The 18,362-nt window shown below is 40.5% G+C and overlaps 1 protein-coding gene across 2 annotated transcripts in view; it reads right to left on the bottom strand.

Annotated features, from left to right (window-relative positions):
• The window catches only part of EFCAB7 (EF-hand calcium binding domain 7), a 46,702-nt gene continuing 28,340 nt past the window's right edge, over window positions 1-18,362 (bottom strand). For both annotated transcript variants that reach the window (XM_074265749.1, XM_074265750.1), the window contains 8 exons: window positions 16,020-16,161; window positions 13,901-14,010; window positions 9,566-9,723; window positions 8,003-8,136; window positions 6,441-6,589; window positions 2,656-2,865; window positions 1,266-1,373; window positions 1-382 (listed from right to left, as the gene is read on the bottom strand). In XM_074265749.1, coding sequence (XP_074121850.1) covers window positions 308-382; window positions 1,266-1,373; window positions 2,656-2,865; window positions 6,441-6,589; window positions 8,003-8,136; window positions 9,566-9,723; window positions 13,901-14,010; window positions 16,020-16,161 — 1,086 coding nt within the window. In that variant the 3' untranslated portion in view covers window positions 1-307. The remainder of the gene's footprint in view (window positions 383-1,265; window positions 1,374-2,655; window positions 2,866-6,440; window positions 6,590-8,002; window positions 8,137-9,565; window positions 9,724-13,900; window positions 14,011-16,019; window positions 16,162-18,362) is intronic.

Consider the following 18,362-nt stretch of genomic DNA (forward strand, 5'->3'; position numbering starts at 1 on the left):
TTTTATATAAAATAAATCATTTAATGTTGCTGTGCCAAAGACTTATTTACAATTGGTTGACACTATTACAAATCAGGAAGAAAATATTATATCATTTTTTTTAAAAAAGCAAAATATGCCATGGATCTAGAATCCAGATGAGGAAAATGCAACACACTTTTCTCTCTCTCTCACTCACACACACACAACACACAACAGCTAAGAGGGAGGGGAGCTCAGAGAAGTGGTTTGTACCAGGGTACGTCCTCACGACTCAGTGGTCAGCGCCCTCGGGCAGTCTCGGAGCAGTCACCTTCCACCGGGGCCCTCAAGACACCAGTGAGTACACAGAGTTATAGACCCACTCCTGGCGCTCGTTCATCGGCACCACGTGCTGACACACCTGCGAAGGCAAACGTGATCCGTCAGCACCAGGACATGGAGCGCCTCTGGCACTGACTACTCTGTGACAGAGGCGACCTCCTACTTCAGAATGCACCATGGAGGGTCTAAAGGATGTGCTCAAACCAAACCAGGTTTGGCAGAAGGGAAGCAAGGGGGAATACTGAGAATCCTGCCCGGCATGCAGGAGGTGATTAATGGTTGCTGACTGGCTGAGGAGCTCTGGGAGGACCTCAGAGGCTGGGCTGGGCAGGATATGCTACTACAGTCATGGTGGCTCAGGCTGAATCTGAATTTGGGATTTCCACCACACTATCTAGTCAGCTTTCAGCTCTGCAATCTCCTCCTTTTGGGACTGTGGGCTACACCCTTCAGGCCTCAGTTTCCCCATCTGTGCAATGGACAAAACCAAACAGCTAATATAAATTTCATTGGGTTGTTCTAACTTTTGTCAACTTCAGAGTTCTAGGAAAACGAGGTCTTATTGCTTGGTCCATCTCAAGCTTTCTGACCAGCCCATGGAGTAGGTAGAAGAGGTTTCATTTCCATTATGCAAATTACAAAATGGGCACAGAGGAGAGTGACTTGCATGGCCTGGGACAGAACTGACCAGCAGCAGAGCGCAGCCTAAAATTCCCAACTTGTTGGGTAGTGCACTAAGAATATCCATGTGAATATGGTGCTGATTACTGTCATTAGATTAGGATCTGTGATCTTTCTCCTGAGCACATCCACCATGATCCCAGCAGGTGTAAGATACCCCAAAACATCTGCCATGATAACAGCAGGAATAAGACACCCCAAAACATCCACCATAATCCCAGCAGGAATGAGATGCCCCAAAACATTTCTGAAAGTGTCACACAGAAAAGAGAATCATTTACCATCGTAGACTTGGGCGCCACCTCCACGGCGAAAATGTTGAGACCTCTGTTATTTAAGCAGTTTTTACTTAACTCATTGTTGACATGAATAATCACTTTCTTTTCTGACTATAAAAAAAAGAAAGATGACATTTTTATTCTAGACTTTAGTACATTATAAACTCTGACATAATCATGACAATCCGGGGCTTTCCTGTCCCGCAGTTGAGTTCCCAGCATGCTCCTTCTGCTTCTTCCCAAACATGGTCAGGGACCCCCACCTCCATGAAGAAGCCACTGCTCTTTCTGGGGCCTGGTTCCCCTTCCTCCCTTCTCCTTCTATGGAGCCTTCTGTTTTTGAGATCCCACTGCACCTTGCAGGAATACCCAACAGGGTGTTATAGAGAGCACTACCCACCCAAAGAGACTGCTGGCTTTCTAAAGCAGAGGGCAGCTTCTTGGGTACCCTGTGGTGTCCAGGACTCCCAGGAAATACCAGAAATAACACAGAAAAAAGGCCAGTGAAAAAGGCCAAGTAATTCACAGGTGACCATGGTCAGCAAAGGACCAGCCTTAGATGCATGGGGGTGAGACACCAATATTTAGAACACGGTTAATGATCAGGGTAAACTAGTGATGGTGAAGGAGGAGGTGAATCCAACTTCATCGAGTCCCGCCCATTAACAGAGCATTCCTCAGTGTCTGGTCCTGTCCTGGGCCCGCTCTCTCCTCGCTCCATTTTCCAAACTGAATATAATTGCAAAGATGCTTGCCTCTCAGGTTGGAGTTCCCCAAGGGCAAGAATGGTTCCACTCTCTGTCTCCACATCCCCAGGACTGACCATAGAGCTAGACAGTCAGTGATTGGCCAAATGAGGCAATATTCACAAAGTGCTTCCTTAGCACAGTGCCTGGAATATAGTAGGCCCCACATGAGCACTCACTCCCTTCCCTTCCAAGACCGAGTCCAAATTAGGCCTGGCTTTGGGGGCCTGAAGCTGGCAGCTGGTACAGCTAAATACGTACTATCTTGGGCACATAGTCACCTTAAGTTTACCTTTAACCTTTCTAGTGACTTGAATAACTTCCAGAAACCCAGCTCTAAATCTATCTGAATGATTCTGTTTGTGCTGAACTGAAACATATATATTAATTTAACTATCAAGAAAGATTGTAAATCCACACTTTTTTCCTCTAATTTTTGACAAGTTTTCTGAATAAAAATATTAATAACCACCCTAAATTATGAATCCCATGGAACTAGAAAGGGGAAAAACAGCCTTTTTAAAGAAATATTTTAAAAAATAAATACCGATATGACAAAGTTTAATTCTTTTGCCAATCACAAAAAGAAAATGAGACAATATTAGCTTATGTGGAATAGTTATAGATAGCCAAGTTATAATTAATACCTTATTTTCAAGAACTGTCGTTATCCGGAAATCACTTTTATAGGTATGTAGAAAGATATTCTCATGGCTGTCCATAGTTTTGACATCACCTTTGCTAATGACAGACTTGCAAATGGCTTTCTCAAAATGACCAGCGCCTGATCCCAAGTGAACAGCTTTAATTCTGGGCCGGCATTTCTCTGCGTGGATTTCAATGATGAATGGGCAAGCCTGCAAAGGGAGGAAAAACACTATTTGATATTTAAAATTTTTGTGTTCTGGGACAGAATATGTCACTGCACTCCCTTTGCTTTTATTCATGAAAACTATTGTGTTCGTTCTTATCACACTGTTTATTAGAACACATGCCCATCCTTTTCTCTTTGATGTTCTTAAAGAAACGAACCATGTCCTTTTGTCCCCAGTGCTTGGCCCAGGGCTCTGAGCACAGCCAGGGCTTCCTTAAAGCTGGTGTAAATTGGGCTAGCTTAGCTTTCCAAGGAAATATGAACACGATAAACCTGAACGCACAAGCCTTGGACTGCTGATCTTTTTAAAACGGTCCACCTGGGTAAGGTGATAAGTACAGAGAAAAAAGGGAGAAGGCTACAAGTAGATGTTCAGGTAGGACAGCTTTTTTTTTAACCTCTGTACATGCTTCCTTTGGTTCACAGACTTTTACTGTCCTAAAATCTTATTACATTTTCTTTTATGATTTTAAACCACTCACAAATTTGAGCTAATATTGGCCACAGACCTGCCCAAGAGTTTAGAACAGCAAGTTCTCCACCTCTGCTAAGTGTTTCACTCTGGCTATATAAAGGAAACCAAGGGAAAGTCTAAACTGACCAGTAAAGCAATAATAACCATATTCATCTCAAAACTGGAGAAAAAAAACAAAAAACCAAAAATCTCTACCTATGGAAACAATTTTTAATTTTTATTTTTTTAATTTTATAATTATGACTTTTTTTTTGACAGTATGTATGCATGGGTAATTTTTTCAACATTATCCCTTGCACTCACTTCTGTTCCAATTTTTCTCTTCCTTCCCTCCACCCCTTCCCATAGATGGCAGGCAGTTCAAGGTACCTTTTCAGTACAGATTTCACATATTTTAAAAAGCCAATTTTATTCATACAGAGCTTAAATACAAATTCTTATTAAATTTTCTATTTTAAAATTTGTGGTCACAAGAGCACATGAAGACAGTTACAAAAATGAAGGCCTCTTTTCAATATATAAACCAAAAAACCCCTTCCAAATCCTAACTCATTTTTCTTCAATTAAAATGATTAAATGAATTAATTCTAGTAAAATTCTTTGCAAACCTTAAAAGTCCTACAAACTTATGAAAGTGTAGAGGAAAGATGTTGGATGGGGAAATTAATGTTGGGTGGTGAAATAAAGAGAGGGCTGCCTGGAAGGTCAGAAAATGTGGATCAAATACTCTGAAACATTGGGCAAGTCTCTTAATGTTAGCCTCAGTTTCCTTACTTGTAAAATGGAAGGTAAGAACAGCTCCTCCCTCCCAGAATTGTTGTAAGGATTAAAAAAATAATATTTTAGAGCACAATGAAAAACTTAATAGTAGTTTTATTGCTATATTAATAGTAGTTATTTTTAATTTTAAATTTAATTTATATTTATTATTTATAGAATTATTTTAAAGTGTTTCATTAGTGAAATCTTTACATATCAATACAAAACTAAATGCACTTAGAGACTACATTTAATTTCTAGGCAACATGTAGTATATCACTTTTTAGTTTCTCTCTCTAAGTTTCCAGGATGATCTCTTACCTCTTATTATTTTCTCCTCATATGATGAGGCAAAACATTTTCTGGTTCTGTTTTTTGGGTTTTTAATATTTCATGATAGAAAAACTTTCTAGATTTCTTTTTTCTTTCTACTTGTCCATCTCCTGGGTGAAATGATGCTAATGCAGATTGCTAAGAGGAGTCTCAAGTGTACCTTCTCCAAGATCCACAGGTCCAAGCCTAGGTGGTCTCAGCACTCTCTGGTTCCTGAGGTCATGCTGTATTTCTATCCGTTCACTAACTTGCAAGCAGGGACTCCTATTTCTGTCATGTACAGAGTTCAGGGCCTTGCCAGAAGTCAAAGAGTAGATCCTTTATATCCTCGATGAGGCTTTCTCAATCCATCAACCATTCAACATGTATTGTCTATTATGCATCAAGCCCTGGATGAGGTGCTGAAGCCGTCCCTCCTCTTGAGGAGCTCCCAAACTACCCGGAAAGTCACCCCCGAAAAATACATGCAACATGCAGGATGAGAAGGAAATCACAGAGATAAGGCCTGGAATGAAGGGGAGGCCAAGTGCAAGGCATCCCACAAGACACTTGCTTCTCTGTGGCCCTATGGAGGCCAGGCCAGGGAAGAACTCAGAGACCTCCTAAAGCCTGAGGTGACCTGAGGTGGACAGAGGCCCAGAAAGGAGACTGAACATGGGCACGGGGCCTGAGGAAGGGACCAGGACCAAGCCCAGCCTCCCTACTGAAGGAGGGAATCCTGCAGGGGGCACAAGGGAAAGCCACCCCTATCAGCCTTGGGGAACAGCCCGAGCCAGGGAGCGGCCATTCCCCGACCTTTTCCTCTAATTCTTTGTTGAAAGGGATGGGTAGGGGAGGCAGGGGAGGAGCATTTATAAGGACAGGCAAAGTAAAATCGGAAGAAATGAGGATCCTGGGAAGATGGCAGAGGAAGTCAGTAAATCCCGAGTTCTCCAGCTTTCTTCCATAAACAGGACAAATTGGTGCCTCCAGCTGAGCATAGGGAAAAATCTAGAGGCCTTGGGGCAGAACCAGGGCCAGGCCGGGATTAGCCGGCAGGCAGTGCAGGAAGAAAGTGGGGTCCTTAGGGTGCCAAAGATGGCTGGAACCTCAGCAGGAACAGTGTAAGGAGTCAGGGGTCTGAGTCCAGGAAGACTGAGGAAACCCTGGCTGATCAGCCCCTCCAGGCCACGCATTAGATGACCTATACACAGGATTTTTTTTTCAGGTCTGATTTGAACTAAATGCCATTTAGGTCCCATGTGAGTTTGAATTCTATAATACCGTCAACAGTTGTTGCCCTTTGGTTAAAAGATGTCTGGATTGACTGTTTTAAGTGGTTCCCAAACAGGAATGTAACTAAGAACTAGTAGGATCCAAGCCCCAAATAGATTAACACCAGGGCTAATCCTACAACCTCACATTCCCATCTCAAGAAATCAATGCACAAACTTGTTCTGATCTAGGTCCCGGCCAGAATGGGCCAACCTAGTTCAGAAATAGAAAGGCTTGAGACCTTAATTTCAGATTTGCCATAAATCACTCTTTGTGTGCACCAGGTTAGGAAGAAGCTATCTCCAAATATCAGAATTCTCCTATTTCTAAAGGGATCATTCTTCCTCCCATCACAAGAATCACAGATCATGTTTGGGGGGTAAGAAGAGACTACGAGGAAGTCTCTACAAACATGTGTTAGCAACTTAAACCATCTCTGGCTACACTGTCCATCTCTGTGAAGTCATGCACTGTCCACTTGTCCTGTCCATCTTGGAGGTAGCTCTTAAAATACTGGCAATCTTGGCAAGACCCATTAAAGGGAGCAGACATGAGACTGCCACTTTGGGCAAGACTCATACACATAACTGAATGGGAATGGGTACAGGACGAAAGGATCTGGGACTCTGTCCGAAGTTTATGACACATAAACTGCATCTAGCAGGTCAGGGGCTTTGTGGGTGAAAAAGAAAAAGGCTCTAAATGAAAAGCATGGCAAAGTTTAAACACTTTTTTACCTCTACCATTTCCAAGGCTTTGTTGAAACCCATTGAGTGCAGAGTCACCCAGAGGTCACTAGGATCTCCTTCTCGATCACTGGCTTCCATCAGGTTGAGATCCATAAATCCTTGTCTTGTTAGTTCATTCTTCTTTGTATCAAAATTCTCTAGTTTTAGGAGAAAAGAAGCACTATGTGATTCAATTATTTTTTCAAATATTTATATAAACTATTAAGATATGAGTGTTCATCTGTAAACAGTATAATAGACATTTATAAATTTACAAAGAAGGCACCAAAAAGCTTTTTCATCAAAAAAAAAAAAAAAAAAAAAAAAAAAAGATGCATGGGGAGCAACATGAAGATTTCCCTACAAACTGTGTGGAATGCCCTCCCTTCTTAGTAGCAGCTCCTGGGCCCCCACCCCCTTCAGTACTTTATCCACCCTGATAAACACTTTTAACTGATCTGGCATAACAAACGCTTTTCACCAGGGATTCTTATCTAGGGTCCATGAATTTGTTTTTTTAAAAAAATATATTGATAACTATTTTGATATAACTGGTTTCCTCTGTAATCCTCTGTATTTTATTTTTATGCATTTTCAAAATGGAGGAGACCAAAAGCTTCAATAGATTGTCAAAGGAGTCCATGACACATTCTGCTCTATACTTTCTCATTGGTTGGTCTCATCAGCTCCTACAGATTTAACAATCATCTCTAAACAGACTCCCCCCAGATCTATCCCAAGTATCTCTTTTGAGCACCAGGTCTGACATCACCTACTACCTGGTAAACCCTTAAAATTGGATTTTCTAGACACATTGGAAACTCATTATATCCAAAATGTCCAAATTCCCCTCTCTCTACTCACATAGCCATAATTCTAACTCAGATCCTGATTGCTTCTTGCCTGAACTATTTTAAAAGATTTCTAACTGCCTTAGGCCTCTCCCTATCCCAATTCATTCTTTATTCATCTGCCAAAGTGATTTTCCTCAAGCACAGGTATAAACACACGAGGAGCTCCCCAGCATGTTCCCCATTACCACCAAAATCAAATATCACCTTTTCCATTTGGTAATTGGCTCTCTTCATGACTGGCCCCAATTCTATCCTCCCTGTTATCTTATGCTTCTCCAGGACTCCCCTATCCACAGGCCCTCAGACAGGGCCCTTCAACCAATCTATCTCGAGTGGGCTCACTCATCTCCCTTGGATCTGGGATGCATTGCCTCCTCTCCACCCCCATCTTTATTCTTTATACATCCATTCTCTATATAGTTCTACAGCTCCATGAACTCTCACCTGACAGAAGGCACAATAATAATAAATAAATGGGCATTGATTAGTTTGTACATTAAGGCAGAGGCCTAAAAACTGGAATTGCCCCAAACATCTTTTTAACCTCCCTTTCCAGTTGGAGACCCTTTCAGTCTATACCACAAAAATAAGAAAAACAGTAAATCAACTAAGTTTTAAAAGACATTCCTTGTCATATTACTATGGAACAAAGAGAAAAATGACCTCATGATTTTATCTATATTGACATTCTATTTTACAAAGCAAAAGTGTATTTACCTTTGCAGATAGCCCAAGCGTCTTCATCACATTTCTCACCACTTGTCCTCAGTTCAAAAAAGTTATATTCATCAAGGCTAAGAAGATCATTTCCATCTAAATCAATTATATCAAATATGTCTGACAAAGCTGATCTAAAACAAATATACAAAAAGAAAAAAAAGAACAGCATAATGTCTTATTCCTAAAACATAAAAATGTGTTGGTTTTATAACCAAGCAGTTTTCATTAGTTCCCAATCACACAAACTGAGATGCACAAGCCCCTAGAATTAGAAGGAGCCTCAGAGCTCACTGGGTGACCTAGGAAAGCAGACACATTTTGTCTATACAGATATATAGCAGCTGAGGAGCATTAAGGTTAGCCGGGTTACAAGTGCCACAGACTCATTTATCAATGTTAAAAGAAAGGAGAAGAATAAAAAAAGAAAAGAAAAGAAAAAAAGACAATATTATTTAAAGTGGCTTTGGAATGTTATTAGAGGCCCATCTACTGAGCCTTTCCAGAGCCTCCCTGACCAGTGGTTTGGCTGCCCAGGAGAGGAAGGGTGTCTGCGGCTGGCTTTGGGCCACCGGCTTCCTCAGAGAATGTTAAACACTTTTTGTGCTTTCTGTGTCTAGGGTAATGACTGTCTCGGGCAGAAAGGGTGCTGGCCAATCTCTCCCAATAGGCTCTGGGAAGATTTAGATAAACATTTGTAGAGTGAAAAAAAAAACCCAATAATAATGTAAAGGAAGCAATGAGAGGCTTCAGGACTCTATAATCATTGCAATGACCAATAATGGATGACTTCTGAAGACTGAATGATGAATTATGGCTCCTTTCTTATGATAAAGAGATAGCGAACATTCCCCATTCATGTGGAGGAGGCGGCAAATGTTTTCAAACATGGTCAGTATATTGATTTATTTGTCTGTATTTATCATTACAAGGCAATAGTGTGAAAGGGATTATTGGGAAATGACAGTTACCAGCCCCCCCAAAAAAAAGTTTTTAAAAACATTAATAAAGCATTTAAGATTTAAAAATGGGTCTATTACCTAACAATGCTTAGTACAGAAGCAGGAGGAAGAGAAAGGCCAGGATTGCCTTTGGAAAAAAACTGCATGATTCTTTTAATGACCCCAAGCTTCTCCTTGCAACAAAGGCACAGGGTTTAATACCCTTACGTCCAAGGGTTGAAATCCTCAGGTATCTTATCAACCAGAAGTGAAGATCACCCGGAGGGAAATGTAGAGATACAGAGTGGGTATCACAAGAAGGGAATCACTCAAAGATGTAAAAGTCATGCTGCCCACGGTCCCCAAAGAATGCAGGCTAGAGCCCCGGGCATCCACACGTGACATCTGTCTAGAGCGTGGGAATGTCTCTGGCATGGGAGTAGGGCTTCCTGTGCAGGGGCAGACATGGGAGCCCCACAGGTGAGTACGGGTGGGTGCTGTTGCAGGGAATGGCCACATGGCAGAAGCTGAGTGCCAGCTTCATGGGCAGGCCATTTTCTTGGTCTGACAGGTGGGGCTATCCTGTGGAGTTGGGCAAAGGGGCACCAGAAACAAGGCTTACCTAAACTTCTTTGTAAGAAACAACTCTCCCTTTTCGCCTCTGCACACAAGCATGGCTTCCTCCGCAATGTGTTTCTTTTCCTTCTTCAGCCAACAGCCAGTTGTGAATGGAATTAAATAATAAAGTCCTGATCCTAATTCACCACTCCATCCATACATCTAATTTCAAAAGAATAAAAGGGAATTCTGTAAGTCTTTACAAATATTAACTTTAGGTTTGCTTCAAACCAATATTCACCCCTCATAGGAACTGATGACTTTATAGGAGAGTTAGAAACAGCATAGATTTTAGAAGTCATAAAGCCCAAACCCCTTATTTTACAGCTGAGGAAACTGAGGCACAAGCTGGAGAAGTGACATGCCCCCAAACATACAGGAAGCATAGTGGGAAAGGCAGGATTCAAAGGTTCCTGAGCTCCATGAGCCACTGTTTAGTGGCTAAAAAGAATAACTGATATCTCTTAGTGTTGTATCCAGTCTTCTCCAATGGCCCTTCTCTGCATTTGTTAAGGCCGATCCTTACACGATCTCCTATTCTTTGCAGATACTTCCTGCTGGAGCTGCTTCATGTGGCAACAGCTTTCAAGATGCCGAGGTCCATAGTGAGGGAGAGGACAAGCGGAATGGAGGATGTTTCCCTCCATTAGGAATCACCACTCATTCTGGAGACCCATTGTCATGGCTCGACTGTTGTGAAGATCAAACAAGATCTTCATAAAGGGTTTAGCACAGTGCCTGACACAGGGCAGGTGCTTCGGAAATGCTTGTTCCCCTTTCCCCTGTGGCAAAGCAGAAGTTAAAATGTTCGGTAATGTTTGTGCTGCTAAACAGTGAAGTAAGGAGCATGAGTTGCCCTTTTCATGCATTTGCCGAAATTCTTAAACAAAAAGTCTGAATTTTACTTCACTAATAATCTATGCTGAATTCAAGGAAAAAAAACCAAATGACTCAGTGGTGAATTATCGGCTTCTTCTTGTGTTAGGTGAAGGTCTGAAATGGTTATTAGCATAACCCACCAGCGTCCCATCCATGGTCCCTGAAGTCTCGAGGAGGCAGACCTGAGGTCCTGAACCCTTCCATACTAAGGGGAAAAGGCTCTGTATCTGCCCAGCTACAAAAAAGGCTGACTGGCAGAATGCTGGCTAGCAGGGGATAAATTCTGACCCCAAACAGGTATTTTGTCACAGTGGAAAAACCCCATACACTCTCACATTGACTTAAATGCCATTTGATATTATATTGATTTAGAACTGGAAGGGATATTGGAGATCATCTAGTTCAATGCCTTTTTTTATGGAAATATGTCTAATTAAAAATGAGTGTTATTCTATAAGAAGCATTGCTCTTAAAGGAAAGCTGCAATTTCCTGTTATGATAAAAATGTAATGAAGACAAAGCAGAATGCAATAAATTAAAGAGTTTCAACTATGATGAGTAAAATGATTAGAATTACAAGAATAGTCTTTAAAAGAACACCCTGTTTGGTGAACCAGGTTAATGAGAAGTAGGTGAGCCTTCATTGGGGCAGTCATGTTTTAGAACAAGAGGTTAAGTCCAGCAGGAGGTATGAGCTAATCCTCATGGACCCATCGAGGAAGAACTCACTTTACGTCACATACCAAGTCTCTAGCCTGTGTAGTGGCTGACGGGGCTGATGATGTCACCATGGCCGTTTAGCTGCATCGGTCACTAATGTGGCCCATGTCTGTCCATGTGTCTTCAGTGGGCTCACTTAGTGCAATCTGCCTCTGAAAATGGCTTTCTGTGAGGCCGGAAAGCTCCTCCATTGAGGGCTCTGGCACAAAGGGGCCCATTTCCATGTTACCTTCCCAGGCCCAAACAGCGTAAGCTTTGAAATGATTGACGGCAGAGCCGTGACCATGGGAGGGCAGGACTGCAGATCCCCAGGCTCTTGGTGGGAAGGCCAAGCCTGTCCTCTGCCTGGACTAAGCACTCCACAAGAAGGATCTCCCCCCGAGCAGCCTGGCAGGTATTCTTCAGCTGAAGCAGAAAGACATCAAGAAATCTATTCAGGGTCACACAGGTCACATTTGAACTCGGATCTTCAGGCCCAGCATGCTCTCCTCTGGGCTGCCCACTGAGGCCTAGAGAAGCCAGGGGAGCCACCTGCTTCCTCCCAGAGACCACAGGCAGGCAAGGATATGAGCCTGACCCCTTCTGACCCAGTCCAGCCTCTCTCACAAAGACAGAGGCTCCACCATCACTCTGGAGCCAACTCAGGTATTCAGCATCACCGGGGGCATCCCACCAAGGCTGGCTCGGTCTGTCTGGATGGGGGCTTAGGGGCAGTCAGCCATAGAAGGAAAGTCTTGGGGCTGCCCCCCTGATCCTTGGCTTCCTAAGGTTTTCCTCTGTACCCAAAGTCATCCTGACCCTGAATATCTTGTAGAAGGCAAAAAGAAAAAAAAAATCAACTTTCACAGTTACTAAACTCTCTATAAAGAAAGTAATTCTGAAACTAAAAATAAAAATTCTTTGTAAATATGACAAATTATACCTCCTTCACACAAACAGAAATGTGTATAATAAAAGGGCAAGTAGAATCTCATTCCAACTTTATTACAGGCTTTCTGATGGACTAACATTTTACAGAGAAGAAATCTCATATGAAAGTCATTCTACCTAAAACAAAATGGGAACAGCTATTGTTTTTGGACAATGCTTTATCTGGAACTTAACTTAGTAGTCAGCTCTGAAGAAGAGTTCGGCCAAAACATTAACTTCTGTCATTTAATATTTCCTTGCCTATAACTACACTTGTCTGTTAGGAGGCCTACAATAAAGACTTTTATATAACATTACATCAGGGAAATATTTGTGTCGTTGGGCCTATATAAAGATTAAATATGAGATTGCAGTAAGTCCTTGAATAGTATTATTTCGGGTATGTAGCAGATGTATTTTGTAGTTCTCATAAAACAAATGGCCACATTTATGTATCTGCTTCACATATTTGGCCTCTGAGTAAATATATAATTAGAAAAAATCAGAACAATTCCATGGGTAAAACAGAGGTTTTTTAAAAACCGTTCTGTCATATCAGGATATTGTTGGAGCTTGCAAATATAAATCAAGCGTCAAGAAAGTGAACACGATATTTTTCTCTTTTTTAGTCAGATAATTGAGAAAACCAGCTGAACTAACTTTTCCAAAGCCTTAGCTGCTTTTCATTTAGGAAAAAAGGCCACTATGATCAATCATGAAAACACTAAACTTTGTCCGTGTGAGAATATTTTAGTAGTGCTGCTATACTGAGCAAAATTCGTACTGATTAAAATTTCATAACACAATCTAATATACCAATATTAGATTAGATTCCTATGAGATTGAAAGGGCAGAGGCTAAAAAATAAATAAAAAGTACTCCTGGTATACAGGATGCTCTACAGAGAACCTTTACTTTTATTCAGTAATAATTCATTAAATGCCAAAATAGATATGGTATGATGCTATATTCCTCAACTAGGCTAAACCCCATAATTAAAGACATGGTAGAGGTGCTGTCATTTAAGAAGTCACATTGGGTATACAGCCATATGTAGAGAAGGGAGTACTGGGCTTGAGAGTCAACACCAGACAAATCACTGAATGCTAGGCTCAGTTTCCTCAGCTGTAAAATGGGTATAGCTATAGAGCCATTTCCCAAGGCATAGTGCTAGAATAAAATGGAAATGCTATGACCTAGAACGTGGAGCTCTTGGGCTCTGCCTCTTCCCTACATTCCCCCTCCACAGAGCCCCCATTTCAGGCAGTTTGGCCCACCTGCAGCCACCCCATCCCTTTTAACAAAGGCAGGAGTTCCCCTGCCCCCAGTGTCAGCAACTCAGAAGCAACAATTTCCTTGAAGGCTCAGCTTCAGGGCTGTCTCAGAAACAAGTCTTTAGTGTTGTGCCCAGCCAAAAAATCATTCTGTATTTACAGTTTCCTCCATTAGAACATAAGCTCCTTATGGGAAGCAACTGAATAATAACGGTTTATATTTCTCCAAGCATCTCACATAGTCGTTCATAGAGCAGAGATACTCAATATTTGTCTTAGGAATTATGGATCCAAATCTTCGTTTTAATAAATGAGGAAACCAAGGCACAGGAAGGTAAGTGACTTGTTCATGGCCCCAAAGCTAGTCCAGTGGGCACATTTGGGACCACAACCCAAATTGACCATCGCTCACCCTTCAACAAAATTTTCCACAAGCAGTTTGAGAATTCGCAGCATGCATGGAATACGTCCCCTCTACCTCACATCTGAACTTTCCTCACCTTTGGACATATGGCATTTTAAAAATTAATATAAGAAACGTAAAGAAAAATGGGTACTTCTCTATTCCGCAATTCGGTAAAACACATGAGCTGTAGGTTCGCTTGGCCTTCGTTTTCCTTGAAGAGATACAAAGCAGTATCCACTGACAACCAAGGAGATGGTAATCCTATAAACAAACCAAAAAATCCTTCCTTTAAACAACAAGTTAGTTTTTTGCTTGAGTAACTGCAAGTCAGCAAATATACCCTTGTTCTCTCCCACCGAAATTTGTTTAAACTCACAAAAACTGTCTACTCCACCTTTTATTTGACATAAAAACATAGGTATATACATAATACAGTGGGGAAGAAGGTCCATGTTAATTATCTTCTCAGGGTCATAAGTAGAAGATAGGAATTTATTTTCTATATGAATCTACTCAATCCTATATCACAATTTAATAATTTTTGATTTGGTGGCAAATCAAACCTTTTGTGTACATTGAGACTAAATCCGTTGCTTTGAGGTCTGCGCAGTGCTTTATAATTATCATCTCATTGTAGCCTCACAGAGACCTGGAACAGAGGGGCTTGTTACTTCCATTTCATAGATGAGGAAAGGGGGAGCAGATGGACCTAGCCAGGGTCACACAACCTGTCCATGTCTGAAAGAACTTAGGTCTTCAGGATTCCAGGGCTGCTGATCTAGGTGTTACCCAGCTGCCTAAATTATCTATTTACCTCAGTTGCCTCGTTTGTAAAATGGGATAATGATAACTCTTCCCCCAGGGCTGTTGGGAAGATCCCATGAGAGCATAACTGATAAGAGCTCTCGGTACTTTTCATCAGCACCTCCTCCCCACGTCTCTTTTGGCTTCCCTTTGTGTGTTGTCCATCTCCCCACTAGACTCTAAGCTCCTTTCATTTCTTTCATTTTCTTCTTGGTATCCCCCCTACTTAGCACACTCTCTGGCACAGAGCAGGTACTTAATGTTTAATGAGTTACTAAACATAAATGCTAGTTACTCGCATTATCTATTATTTTTTGTTTAATAAAATTCATACCCTATGATTAAAATAAAAAATCCATAAAAATGGAGAGTAGGGGAAACTAGAATTTTTTCCTCTATCTCTCTAGGGTAGGGAGAGAAAAAGGTAACAGCCTGAAATTTTTGCTGAAAGACCAAAACTATTAAGTTGCCACAGACCACTAAAATGTGCCGTGCATGACAAAAACATTAATGAACCATTAATGGACCACGAAAACACTTCATAGTGACCATTTTAGGTCCAAGGTTGGGAGGAAATGGGCACATGGGGAAGAGGCAGGAAGAACAAGCCCAGGTGACTGCTCTGAATCCCTGGGCAGCTCTCAGACACAAGAAACAGCCAAAGTTATAGGGAAGTTGCCATTTTTCAGTAATGAAGAGTTTTTACATGAAGGGCTCTCTTCATGAATAAAACGGTCCACTAAAAAAGTGTGTTCATGTGTATGTATGTATATATACACACCAGTGTTATATTGATATGATATGTTTATATGTGTATATACATATATACATGCACACCAGTGTCATGTTGCTACAATATGTGTGTATATAATAGAGCAATTAGAAGACTCCTTACATAGAAATATTTACATCCCAAGCTGTTGAAAGTTTCCTAACAAGAAATGAACAAGCAATGCAAAGCACATGTAGCACATATTGTTTAATAAAATCCTTTGCTTATGTATAACAATAATGGAGCAGGATCATTTATGACTAATCAGTCTGACATAAGATTTTAGAGTCCAAAATAATGGTAATTTCATTACTTTGTGGTTTCTTGAACTTTGAAAAAATATATTACCCAATATTTATCATTCCAGAATCACTTAATTTGAGGGGAGAGTAGGATTTTCAATGCTTCCCATTTTTTTCAAGCTTATTAAAACCAAAAAAAAATTACCAATTAACAAAAGGCATCAGCTTTCCCCCTGCTTTTATAGATTCAAAATGAAAAAAAAATCCATATTTTAATAAGATACCTAAAGCAATTATATTATTGGTACCAAGACTTTGAAACTCCAGAGATTCATACACTCTTACTACTATAGGAGCAGTTTCTTCCTGAAATAGGAACATGGAATATGCTTCAGACACTTGACATCTGTTCACCAACTTTCTAAAAGAAAAGATAGAAACTACAAACTTGCCTTCTTCTTGACTCAGGTTCAGTGGTCTAATAGTAAGATAAACTGAGGACCGCTGGGACAAGTGGACCTTGTATTGATGACTAATAATTTCACCATTTTCTTCCAAGAAGAAACAGCCCTTTGACTGAGCACATTGCCATTCCTGAAAATGAGAAAAGAAGTTATGTTTGAGCCAGATGCTAGAGGACGGGCAGAAATTAGCAGGAAGGAAGAATGCAGGGAACAACAGAGGGAACAGTATTTTTTTTTTCCCAGAGGGAACATTCTTAACAGAATCCTTGACTGAAGACACATGGGATGTTTGGGGAAAATTTTTTAAAAGATAAGAAAGAAATGAGTCTTGCTAGACCATAAGCTTCCTTATTCTGGGGCTTTCGGCAGAATTGGCAGGATGGGGACCAGCCCGTGAGGAGTTGCCAAGGGCAGACTGTGGAGCATGGGGCTGACTTGGTAGGCTCTTTCTGAGCAGGAAATATCAAAGGGAAAGCCCTGGAGAAGGAGGCATCCCTGGAGAGGACAAGAGGAAGCCCACTGAGACTGGATGATAAAGGGGAAAAAAGGATGGAGGGAGCGGGGTGTTTGGCTGTGGCCACAGAAGGAACAGAAAGAAGGAATGGATATTCCTTGGAATGGAAAAAACCAGGGGAAGCTGATGGCTGTTACAAGATAGTGGGAAAAGGAGAGGAAACAGTCACAATGACCTGGAGACATCAAACCTGAGTCCCCAATGGGAATTTTTGTGCCTGTTAATTCAGAACAAAGCTTTCTCCAGCATGGAGATAGGACCATGGACATGAGCAGAAACTAAACAGCTTGTTGCTTAAGAGAAATGTGGAATTGGGGAGGTGAACACAAAGAGCCTTTGATTCAGCACTTTTGTAAGACATGTGCATATTTCTGTCCAACTGGCAAATGGTCTCTAAGAGTAAGAGTAAGAAGAGTAAGAAGGCTTTGTTATTGGCTTTACCTTCGTAAAGCAATTGTAATTGGTTGCTTTCTGCAAAAATGTTCTGTGGGGATATCTGAATTCCCACTACATAGAGTTTTTAGTGCTCTTCTAATACCTATTGAAAGAGATAGATAATGGGTGTACCACAACACCAGGAAAACCTCGTTCATTCAATATTGTTATTTACTTTGGTTCAGAAAAAGGAAGGGAAGACATCATCTAGTTGAGGATAAATTCACCTTCAAATTATCAAGGGCAAAGCTTTCCATCTTATGCTTAAAAATAAATTCTTCAATAGAAAATTTTTTTTAAAATGTGTACCATCTCACTTTGCCTGAAAAGAATTGAATTTTAAAATGAGCAAAAAGGTTTAAAAGTAGTTAGTTTTCAGTGATCTATACCATTTTATAAAAGGAAGGAAAATTTATATTTTAAATATGTAGAAATTAAAGATAGAAATAATTCAGAGGGCAACTTTAAGTTCCTAATAACAATGTTCTAGAGCTAAAATGGCCATTTCATCCAACTATCTCATTTTAGAGAGTCCCAGAGAGATCAAATAATTTGCATAGATGGAGGGGGTGAATCTGGGCTCTCTAACTTGAGAGGATGCCTTTTCTCCTGTTGCTCAATCCCCACACCATATTGCTCACTAAACAAGATAGGACTAGAAAGTAATGAGTACCTTTTCTCATAAGCCAGAGAAGGAAATCAGTCTCATTACTTCATAGCCAGATCTTGCAAAGAAGGAAGTCCTTAGTTTTCAAAATTCTCCAAAGAACTCAAAATACTTTCAGATATATAATTTTAGCAATTTTGCAACATTCCTATAAGGTATGGAGAGAAAGATAATATTAATTACTTTAATTAAAAAAAAAAAACTAACATAAACACCAGTGAATGGGTTCAAAGTTTTATAAGGAGGTGAGAAAGGAATTAAGACTAGATTCCAACACTCCTAGAAAAGTACTATTTCCATTTAATCATAAAGAAAATACAGTTAGGGAACAACAACAACAACAACAAAACCCAACTAGGTTTCATAAGACCAGGAAAAAAAAGGCGTAAACACAGAGTTCAAGTTCAATGGCAAAAAAAGAATACACCATAATTTCAGATGGCTTCCCTCCTAGATTCGAATTTGAAATGGACTAACAGAAGATGATGACATAACTCAAACACAACTGGCCTTAATAGAATCCTTGGATGAGGATGACTGATAAAGTAGAGAAAGATAAAATCATCTCTCTATTTAGACATATTCTATTAGATCTTGTATCCAAATGGAACATGTTTCCAAATGGACAGATAATTGTATTTTTCTTTCTCTGCTTTATCTGTCACTATCAACCAAAGGCAAATATTGCAAAATACAATTTACAATTTATTGCAAT

The sequence above is a fragment of the Sminthopsis crassicaudata genome, chromosome 4 (genome assembly GCF_048593235.1).
Source record: "Sminthopsis crassicaudata isolate SCR6 chromosome 4, ASM4859323v1, whole genome shotgun sequence".
NCBI lineage: Eukaryota > Metazoa > Chordata > Mammalia > Dasyuromorphia > Dasyuridae > Sminthopsis > Sminthopsis crassicaudata.